This window comes from Lipotes vexillifer, unplaced genomic scaffold (genome assembly GCF_000442215.2).
Source record: "Lipotes vexillifer unplaced genomic scaffold, Lipotes_vexillifer_v1.1 scaffold639, whole genome shotgun sequence".
In the NCBI taxonomy this organism is placed as follows: Eukaryota; Metazoa; Chordata; class Mammalia; order Artiodactyla; family Lipotidae; genus Lipotes; species Lipotes vexillifer.
Window position 1 is genome coordinate 3,737,757 of NW_006786377.1, and position 11,592 is coordinate 3,749,348.

The 11,592-nt window shown below is 35.6% G+C and overlaps 1 protein-coding gene across 1 annotated transcript in view; it reads left to right on the forward strand.

Annotated features, from left to right (window-relative positions):
• PPIL4 (peptidylprolyl isomerase like 4) overlaps positions 1 to 11,592 on the forward strand; it is a 33,618-nt gene that overhangs the window by 1,623 nt on the left and 20,403 nt on the right. The window contains exons 2-8 of the mRNA XM_007458764.1: positions 3,441 to 3,508; positions 3,596 to 3,660; positions 4,136 to 4,253; positions 4,851 to 4,993; positions 5,497 to 5,593; positions 6,350 to 6,466; positions 10,802 to 10,926. Coding sequence (XP_007458826.1) covers positions 3,441 to 3,508; positions 3,596 to 3,660; positions 4,136 to 4,253; positions 4,851 to 4,993; positions 5,497 to 5,593; positions 6,350 to 6,466; positions 10,802 to 10,926 — 733 coding nt within the window. The remainder of the gene's footprint in view (positions 1 to 3,440; positions 3,509 to 3,595; positions 3,661 to 4,135; positions 4,254 to 4,850; positions 4,994 to 5,496; positions 5,594 to 6,349; positions 6,467 to 10,801; positions 10,927 to 11,592) is intronic.

The window sequence follows — 11,592 nt, forward strand, 5'->3', positions numbered from 1 at the left end:
ATTGAGTAATGCAAATATATGTGTTGTATTAGGATTCTCTGTGCAAGTGATAGAAACTCAACACAAACTGGTTTAAAGAAAACAGTTGATTGCCTCATGTTACTGGGGTAAGCTTTAAGGATGGCAGGACCAGGGGGTACACAGGATTTTATAGGGAATTGTATTTTTCATCTCTTGGATTTGCTTTCCTTTGAGTTTGACACTCTCCATGTGGAGCAGCACCTGGCAAGTTTGTGGGCCTTTTTCCGTAGAACTATGAGAGACTAAAGGGGAGGTAGGGTTATTTCACCTAATTAACACGGACAAAATGGACAAGCAGTGTTTCTGCAAAGATAGCTTGGGACACTGAAAACATAAGTCCATCCTATTTGTATATATTTGTAAGCATGTGATTGGGTATCTACTTCTTTATGTAACTACTTATCAATTTATAGTAAATATATCCAGACTTATTTTTCTTTTTTCCTCCCTCCTTCTCTCCCTTCTTTTTCTTTTTTTTTTCTTTTTTTTTTTGCGGTACGCGGGCCTCTCACTGTTGTGGCCTCTCCCGTTGTGGACGCACAGGCTCCGGATGCGCAGGCTCAGCGGCCATGGCTCACAGGCCCTGCCGCTCCGCGGCATGTGAGATCTTCCCGGACCGGGGCACGAACCCGTGTCCCCTGCATCGGCAGGCGGACTCTCAACCACTGCACCACAAGGGAAGCCCTCTTTTTCTTTTATTTTAAACCTTTTTATTACAGAAAACTTGAAACATACACAGTAGAATCATGTAAATGAACCCTCATGTGCTGATGATCATCTTCTGTTTAACAGTTGTGAAAAGTTTCATTTATAGCCCCACTCCACTGGATGTTTAAATTTTTAAATTTTTTTTTTTTTTGCCGCACCCCTCGTCTTGGGGGATCTTAGTTCCCCCTCCAGGGATGCAACCCGCACCCCCTGCATTGGAAGCACAGAGCCTTAACCACTGGACCGCCAGGGAAGTCTCTCTTAAATATCTTTTAATCTATAGGTTCTCCCCCACCCCATTTTAAAATTAAGACTTTATTTTTTTAAAGCACTTTAAGGTTCATAGCAAAACTGAGGTGAAGGTACAGAGATTTCCCATATTCCCCTTACACCCAGTGCACAGGCCTCTGCCATTGTCGTACCTCCCACCAGAATGGTACATTTGTAATACATTTGTAATGTTTCTACCATGTAACATTGTACATACTTTACATTTGTTACTACAGTGGTACATTTGATGAACCTGTATTGACACATCATTATCACCCAAAGTCCATTATTTATGTTAGGGTACACTCTTGGTGGTGTGCATTCTGTGGCTTGGGACAAATGTATAGTGACATGTATCCACCATTACAGTATCATACAGAGTAATTTCACTGCCCTAAAAATCCTCTATGCTCTGCCTGTTCATTCCCCTCCCCCGCATCTCCTGACAACCACTTATCTTTTATTGTGTCCATAGTTTTGCTTTTTCCAGAATGTTATACAGATGGAACCATACAGTATGTAGCCTTTTCAGATTGACTTCTTTCACTGAGTAATGCATTTTAAGTTCCCCCGTCTTGTCATGGCTTGATATCTCAATTCTTTTTTCCTTGAATAATATTTCATTGTCTGGTTGTACCACAGATTATTTATCCATTCACTTACTGAAGGACATCTTGATTGCTTCCAAATTTTGGCAGTTATGAATAAAGCTGCTATAAACATCCGTGTGCAAGTTTTTGCATAGACCTGTTTCCAGATGTGTTGGGTAAATGCAAAGGAACATGATTGCTGGATTGTATGATAAGAGCGTGTTTAGTCTAGTCTTGTAAGAAGGTCCATATATTACATTGGTTGATACATCTCTTAAATATCTTTTAATCTGTAAGTTCCCCCCACCCCCCTTTTTTCCCTGAAAAATTTTTGAGAAAGAATCTGGGTCATTTGTAGATTTTTCTCATTTTGGATTTGACTGATTTTATCCCTGTTGTATCTTTTAATATATTCTTCTATCCCTTCTATTTCTCATGAATTGCTACTTGGATCCAGAGCCTTGATCAGATTCAGGTTTAATGTTTTTGGCAAGAATATTTCATATCAGGTAGTCTGTACTTCCAGCTGCATCACATTCAGGAGGCACTTGATGTCTGGTTGGATCATTTTGTGATGTTAAAATTGGTTAGTGGTTCAGGCCTGTCTACCTGATATATCTGTTATACTGTTCCCATTGGCTTTTCACCTAAAGATTTTGGCAACCATTGTTGATCACTACTTAGATTCATTATTTTTGTTTTCTAGTTAAAGAACTACTCCTATATGTTTAACAGTAACTCCAGGAATACATTTTTTTCCTAGAAAAATGATCAAAAGCCTGATATTCAAGAACCTCCAATAACCTGGCTCCATCTTACCTCGCCAGCTTTTTCATCCTCTATTCCTCAGTGTCACTGGAGAAGTTATAGAAGTTAGACTAGTCTCCTGGACCCTCCCCAAAACATTTAAATTCCTACTTGCAGGGTATTTCGTAATGTCTTCCCAGCTTGAAATGCCCACTCTCTACTCTCTGCCAATCCAGTTCTTTTAATGCTCCCTTAAGCCTCCAGGAGGTCTTCTCATTTCCCCAGCCAGAAACAACCTCTTTTCAACTTGTGTGGCATATTTAAAAGCACTTTTAAACTTTGTACCATTTAAGTGCACAGATGGTATTATCAGGTGTGCCCACTATTGTAACTATTTGTGTTCAGGTGAAAGGACCCTAGTTTAGTATAAGCTCCTTGAGGGCAGGGACCGCCTCATATGTCTTTCTGTCTGTTTGGTTTCTAGCTTAGTGCCTTGAGAAGTTGTTAGCATGTTTCTATACAACTAGACTATAAACTTGTTAAGGGCAGAGATCGAGATTTAATGGCATTTGACCTAACAACAGTGACAGGTACTTAGAAGATTCTCAGTCAGTGTTTATTGGATAAATGAGTGAATTTATTTAAAAAACATGGTACATGATAAGTATATGGATTTTTGTGAAGGGCTGTTTAATCATTGTGAAAAAAATGGTCCCAGTTATTTTGTTTTCTCTGATATAAATAATCTGTACCTATTTTCAGATACTCTGCTATAGATCCTTTGCAGTCATAGTGTCCTCTTCAGTTGTTTTTTCTCTTACAAAATCAATTCATCAACAAATGATTGCTTATCCCAGATAAGTTTCAGTTTTCTATACAGTTCAGATGCCCAAGAAATCCAAAGAAATAGAGAATAAAATGATAATTTAAAACCTATTGCCTTTTTCTAGGATTACTACCTTTTTCAATGGCTTTGGACATTTGACCATTTGGGGAAGTTTTTGTATGGTAACTTAGAAATTAAACTATACTAACTGTGCTTTTACTTGGTTAAAAACGTATTTGTGAACTACTGTGATAAATTTACTATTTACTTTCTTTCAGCTTGCTTGAATTTCCTGAAGTTGTGCAAAATAAAATATTACAATTATTGCCTTATTCACAATGTACAGGTGAGTTGGTGGATATTAGTCATGTTCTTTGTTATTGGAACTATCTAGCAAGCTCTCTGAATTAACCAAGTATCCTATATATTACAGAGGGATTTTATCATACAGACTGGTGATCCTACAGGGACTGGCCGTGGAGGAGAGTCAGTTTTTGGGTAAGTTCTTTTATTTAAAAATGAGTAAAAATAGAATTGCCTCGGGCTTCCCTGGTGGCGCAGTGGTTGGGAGTCCGCCTGCCGAGGCAGGGGACGCGGGTTCGTGCCCCGGTCCGGGAAGATCCCACGTGCCGCGGAGCGGCTGCGCCCGTGAGCCATGGCCGCTGAGCCTGCGCGTCCGGAGCCAAGTTTCATAAATGTGTATAGCAAATAAAAGGAATATTTTGAATCACAGTGGCATTTCTATTAAGAAATGGTAACCTGGGACTTCCCTGGTGGTCCAGTGGTTAAGACTCTGCCCTTCCACTGCAGGGGGCACGGGTTCCATACCGCAAGCCATGCGCACAGCCGAAAAAAACCAAAAACAAATGGTAACCTTATATGTTAACCCTAGCGCCCTATATGTAACCCTAGTAGTTTTATATTTCACGTTGAGTATACTTATATTTTATAACCTTATTATATGTATTTTTAGTCAACTGTATGGTGATCAAGCAAGCTTTTTCGATGCTGAAAAAGTGCCAAGAATTAAGCACAAGAAGAAGGGCACTGTGTCCATGGTGAACAATGGCAGTGATCAGCATGGATCTCAGGTTAGGAAATGGGTGAGGAGATGAGTTTTGCTCCAGGGAACCCACAAAATTATCTTTGTAAATATCTAGTAATGAGAGAATTTCAATCAAAGATATTTGTTAGAAGAAAAAAATGACACTATTTTTTCCTATGTTAAAAAAATCCTTATTATTTTGTCCTTTTAAAAGTAAAGAATGTCCATTGGGAGGAATTTAGGAAATACAGAAAAGCACAAAGATAAAAATAGCATTACCTACAATCCCACCATTCCTAGAATATCACTATTCACAGTGTGGCCCATTTCCTTTCAGTATTGATTACTTATTTCAAAACAGGTCATGTTGAGCACCTTTCATTCATTGTCACAACAGCCCCATTGGAGTAGATGCTTTTTTTCCCTCACAGTTTACATGTGAAAAAGCTGAGATTTGGTTTGTTCAAGTATTTTAAACAATCAGAGCATCTGTATTTATTGATATTTTATGTTTAAGCTTTGTGCCTTATACTTAGTATAATGACAAGTAGGTGAGAATTCATGCAATTAATGTAGTCTTTCGTAACTGATTTCAGTTTGAATTATATATATATTTGTATTTATTCTATGTCTTTCTATATAGTTTCTTATTACAACAGGAGATAATCTAGATTACCTTGATGGTGTTCATACAGTGTTTGGTGAGGTGACAGAAGGCATGGACATAATTCAGAAAATTAATGAGACCTTTGTTGATAAGGACTTTGTACCATATCAAGATATCAGGTATGGTTATAGTTTACTATTGAAATGTACTAGAATGTTTTATATGTGATGTTTGACAGGTAATGGGGATGGCATACGTAGGACTGGTTTTTGGATAATTCTAAAATGTGTGACTATAAGAATATAATAGAGAAGACCTTTATTTAAAAAAATACTTGTTCTAATTATAAATGCTTATGTTGGGAGGAATTATTAATCATTTAGCTTTTAAAAAATGCAGATTATTGAGAGATATGACAGAATTACTAAGATTTAGTCATTTTTATTACATCTTAGCGTAATGCAGAGTAATAAATATAATATATAATAGCAAACAATCAAAAACAGTAACACTAATTGTGAAAGTATACACTAGTAATATCCTTGTGCAATAAAATTTAAGAGCTTATGGGTTTTTTTGGTGTTAGAGATACTTAAGATATTTGTTATAATTTTTATAAAAAGTAAAACATGGATTCCGAAATGACATAAATGTAACATTTGACTTGGATTTATTTTGTAAGGATAAATCATACAGTGATTTTAGATGATCCATTTGATGATCCTCCTGATCTATTAATTCCTGATCGATCACCAGAACCTACAAGGGAACAACTAGATGTAAGTAGAGTCTTCTTGTGATTGAATGTATATACATATCAATGTTTTGCATAAAATTTGCTTTTTACCTTATTAAAACTTATTTCTTCAGAATGATTATCTTGCTTGACCAATACTACTAGGACAAGTTTAGAGTTCTTTTTTCTCTTCCAGGGAGATACTCATTTTTCTACCTATCTTTTTATTTCCCTAATATTCTTTCCTTAGCTCTGGAAGCTTATATGAATACCTTGGGGAAATATTTCTCTTATCTCTTAACTCTAGATAGGAGTGTAGCTTTAAGGCTAAATTAAATTATCAGCTTGTGAAGGAACTTTTCAACTGGGGATACTTTTGAGCCAGGCTATAACCCAGAAATTTCTGTGGCTTAATGGAGACTTTTTCCCTCAGATCTTTTAAGGTAGAACAAAATTTCTGTGGCATATGAGGCTTCCTCAAAGCTGAATTTATCTTTATAGTTGGGATTTAATGCTTAATTTCTAAGATCATTTATCTTCTGTATTCAGCACTTAGTTGGATACCAGGTAGTTCCTATATAAATGTTTATTTTGATTTTAAAATAAATTAGATGCCTAGTCTGGCTAGTGTTATTGAATTCATCTAAATCAATTTTCAGAGGTTTGTAAGTTTGTTTCACATTTGTGAAACAAATGTTCTAACACATTTGATGGAACTAAGAATAAAGCATAATGTCTCTCATGTTTCTTAGATTTTTCTATTCTTTAAATATATATATGAGTAACTTCTGCCTTACAGAGTGGTCGAATAGGAGCAGATGAAGAAATTGATGATTTCAAAGGAAGATCGGCTGAAGAAGTAGAAGAAATAAAGGCAGAAAAAGAGGCCAAAACTCAAGCTATTCTACTAGAAATGGTAAGATAATTACTTTGTTCAAATAGTTTTTCAGCAATATATTTAATACATACTCATTGTGAGTTTATTTCTGACTTTTTGATAGTCTTTAAAATATTAAAAAATTTAGCTAAGAGTTTTTTTCTGGATTAAATTTTGTATGACATAATAACACATATGAAAGTAAACAGATTTGATTCCACTATTAATATAGTGCTAAGTGCCTTTTTAAAAAAATGGGAAGTGGATATCCAGCTTACAAATATTAATTGGGTTTCAGTTGTTTATACTCATCTCATTTTTACAGAGTTTCTTGGACTGACTTTTAAGTATATTAGAGAATAATTCTTTGTACATCTCAAGTATTGAGATTCAATAGTAAAATACTAAGTACAGGATAAAACCTGGGCAGAAATTGAACACTGTAAAGTATACTCTTTTTTGTATTACTAGCAATATGAAGTCATTTGGGGAACAGTTATTTAGTACATGATTAGTTGACCTACTAGGCATTTTTTCCATTTCTTATTTTTGTGGAATAGGTATACCTTTCACGTAGTAGGTCATCAATAATATTGGAATGGATAGATAATAATTAAGTTTTTATTACTATCATTATTTTATATAGTAGAGCTTTCAGGTTCATTATCTGTTTTAAAATTCATATTAGCATCACTAGTCTGAAGGAACAAATACTAAAGATTATAATTCAAGAAAACTTTACTGAATTAAAAAAAAATTAAAAAATATACAGTTTAATGAGCACACTGTGTTATCTGAGAATATTGACCCAGAATAGCCAACACCAAGACAAATTCTAAGAAAATTACTGGACTTAAAAGAAAAAAATCCTTTGAGCACCTGGGCAGCAAGAGTAAGTGATTTATAAGGGAAAGAACATTAGCTTATCATCAGAGCTTTCATCAACAAAGTATAGAAAGTTTATGCCAGAATAAGAGGAGTTGACATATTCTTTAAACTTTTTATTTTCAGATAATTTCAAATTTACAGAAAAATTACAAATAACGCAGACAACTTCTATATACCTTTTACCCAGATTCACCCATTTTTAACATTTTGCCACATCTGCTTCGATCATTCATTTTCTCGCTCTCCTCTCCCTCTGTCTCTGATTATACGAGCACATACACACATACTGTTTGCGGGGGACCATTTGAAATTGCGGTGCAGATATCTTCTCTCTTTCATTAGTGTGTATTTCCTAAGAGCAGCAATATTATCCTACATATTCACAGTATAGATATCAAAATCAGGAAATTTAAAATTGATAGAAATTACAGTCTACATTCCAGTTTTGTCAGTTACTTCAGTAGTGTCCTTCGTAGCTTTTTTTTTCCTGCCAGTCTAGAATCCAGCTCATGATCAATCATCTGTTGCATTTAGTTGTCATGTTGCTCTAATCTCTTTAATCTGGAAGAATTCCTTAACTTGCCTTATTTTTCATTACATTAACATTTTTGAAGAATACAGGTCATTTATTTTGTAGAATATTCTTCAGTTTAGGTTTATCTGCTGTTGCCTTGTGATTAAGATTCAGGTTATACACCCATACCCAGAGTACTAAATAGGTGACATTGTATCCTTCTCAGATGTCACATCTGGAGGTGGATAATATCCATCTGCCTCTCATTGGAAAGTGTTCACTTTGATCACTTGGTCAAGGTAATCCATTGTCTGCGGACTCCACTGCATAGTTTCTGTTTTCCCCTTGCAACTAATAAGCCATCTGTAGCAAGGCACTTTGAGACCTTCAGGTATCTTATTCCTTGTCAAACTGTCCCTCTGGATTTCTTAGCCATCCATGACTATTGCTTGAACCAATCTTGACTCTGATGGGTGCAAAGTGGTGATTCCCCAACTCTGCCCTTTTCTCCACACTTGTCAGCCTGCCTTCTTTTGTAAGGAAGAGCACTCCTTTATTATCTCTACTTATCATATATTCATTATCTGTATGGACTTGTGGATTCCTTTTCTTGTTTTGTTTTTAATAAATAGAATTTATTTTATAGAGTAGTTTTAGATTTACAGAAAAATTGAACAAGAAGTACAGAGAGTTCCTATGTACTCCCTTCACCCTCCCCAACAGTTTACCTTTTTAATTAGCATCTTCCATTAGTGTGGTACATTTGTTACAATTGGTGAGCCAATATTGATAAATTATTATTAACTAAAATCCATAATTTACATTAGGATTCACTCTTTGTGTTGACAAATGCCATGTATTGTACAGAATAGTTTCACTGCCTTGAAAGTCTTCTGTGCTCCACCTGTTCATCCCCCTAACTCCTGGCAACCAGTATCTTTTTTTTACTGTCTGCATAGTTTTGCCTTTCCCAGAATGTCATATAACTGGAATCATACAGTGTGTAGCCTTTTCAGATTGGCTTCTTCACTTAGCAACGTATACTTAAGGTTCCTCCATGTCTTTTCATGGCTTGATAGCTCATTTCTCTTGATAGTTACATAATATTTCATATGGGTCTACCACAGTTTGTTTATCCATTCACCTATTAAATATCTTGGTTGCTTCCAAGTTTTGGCAAATATGAATAAAGCTGCTATAAACCTTTGTGTGTAGAATTTCGTGTGGACATAATTTTTAACTCATTTGAGTAAATACCTAGGAGCACAATTGCTGGATTGTATGGTTTAACTTTGTAAGAAACGGCCAAATTCTCTTCCAAATTGAATTACCATTTTGCATTGACACCAGCAAGAATGAGACTTCCTGTTCTTCTACGTCCTTGTTAGCACTTGGTGTTGTCAGTGTTTTGGATTTTAGCTGTTCCATTAGGTGATCCTGTGTCCTTTCAATTCTCACAATTCACAAGTTTCCTCTGTTTTCTAAGAACATCAGTTTCTCTTTATTTGTGTATAATGTAATGGTAATTCAGCTAGTGTTTTGCAATATTGTTTTGACCTTCATAGCTTATGAATATTTTAAATTTCCTTGTAGTATTTTAAAGTTATCTTTGACTAAGTAGTACAACAAGTTCTTTTTTAACTCATTAACTTTTTTTCTCATTTGTGCTTCCATTAGATGTATTTCTGCCATTATAGGTGCCTTTTGGGATTTTTACTGATTTGCTCTTCCCCATATATGTTGTAATGCTGCTTATTGGGCATAGGTTATTGCTATCTTTTGATAGACTTCAGAGACACTGAGCAGATCTTACTGGCTCAGTTGCTTCTTACTGTTTATGATTTCCAAGAGTTCTCTCTCTTTTTTTTAACGTGTTTATCCAAGAGGAAACACTTTATATAGTAATCTTACATGAAATCATCTCTGAGAGTTTTTGAATATATGTATGAAGGTATATTGTTTCCCCATCTAAAGGTTCATGGTCAACATACTTTTCCCACAAGGAAAACAACACCATCATTATATCATGGTTTTCTCTTACTTTCACCCTCTCTAGTTCTTTAGTAGGAAGTGGTAGGCTCGGCTCAGCACAGTAGTTGACCATGAAGTTGACTTTGGTTTGACTGAAGTAGAAGATGATAGTGAGGGTGAGATTAAAAAGCTAGAAACACTATCCAGGAATTGTTGGTGTTCCATACTGAGCAATAATGTGGAGAAGAATTGGGCATTACTTATTGCCGAAGGCTAGATTCAGCATGACAGTATTTTTCAAAAGTTTAAAAACAAGTAAAACTAAACAATATGTTACTTAGGGGTATATACTTATGTGGCAGAACTCTATAAAGATCTGTAAGGGAATGGCCAGAAAGGAAAACCAAAAAGCTCATTCTTGGTGAGAGAGGCAGAGGGATAATGGGATCAGGGGACGTTTTAGTTCTTAAGCTAGTTGGTGGCATCATGGGTGTTTTTATTTTCATGCTTCATAACTTAGATATACTTTACATAATTTCTTTCAAAAATATATTAAATACTTGAAGAAAGAAAAAGTGGAGATAAAATTGGGACTTTGAAGCCAGGTAGACCTGGGTTCAAATCCCAGCTCTGTTGCTTACAACTGTGTGACCCTGGGCAAGTTAGTTATTTAACCCTTTTGAATTTTACTTTACTCATGGAAAAGTAAAATGGAAATTGCGTGGTTGTTTTAAGAATTGGCAGTAATGTATATGAAGTGCCAAACATGGTCTTCACACAAAGTAGGGGTCTGGTAAATATTTTGGCTATTAATATTGTTACTGCCAGGAAGCATGGAGTTTTGAATTTTGAAATCTATTAAGATTTCTTTTCCTGAGCCTGTAGTTTATAATGTAAATTTAGATATTTCAGGGAATCAGCATTGTGGGCTAAATATGGGATATTTAGAATGTGAATTAAATAAAGGAGTTGATTTATATTCTTGTTTATTTATCATTTAGGTGGGAGACCTACCTGATGCAGATATTAAACCTCCAGAAAATGTGCTCTTTGTGTGTAAATTGAATCCAGTGACCACAGATGAAGATCTGGAGATAATATTCTCAAGATTTGGGCCAATAAGAAGGTAGTCTCTAGAATTAGTGAAAGATTTAGAAAAACTGGGTATTAGTTGGTGGTTTTCTAATAACATTTTTGATGAGTCTGTGAACTCAAAGTGAATTTTATACTGGTGAGTTTTACAGATGAGTCTGTTGGACAGTAGGGAAGAAAAACATGTATGTAAATGTGTATGCGTAGATATGTGTGTATAGATATTGTAATGTGTGTGTATGCATTATACATTGAATGATTCTCTCACTCCCAACACAGACATTTTCAACTCTAAAACAGGAAGTGAATGGAACAGTTTAAGTCTAGTTCTGTAGTATTCTTCTTTAATATTTTAAATATCTATCTCATTTAAATTCTCCCTAGAATTACCAGCAACCTATGCCAAAATTAATTTGAATCTAAGTTTTCTAAAATTTTTCTTTTGGTTAATTTTCCTTGTATTATTAATGCAAAAGTTTATGAAGCTAGTGTTTCTGTGAGAAAGGGGAATATTTTGTAATTGATTAAAAAATAGGGCTTCCCTGGTGGCGCAGTGGTTGAGAGTCCGTCCGCCTGCCGATGCAGGGGACACGGGTTCGTGCCCCGGTCCGGGAAGATCCCACGTGCCGCGGAGCGGCTGGGCCCGTGAGCCATGGCCGCTGAGCCTGCGCGTCTGGAGCCTGTTGCTCCGCAACGGGAG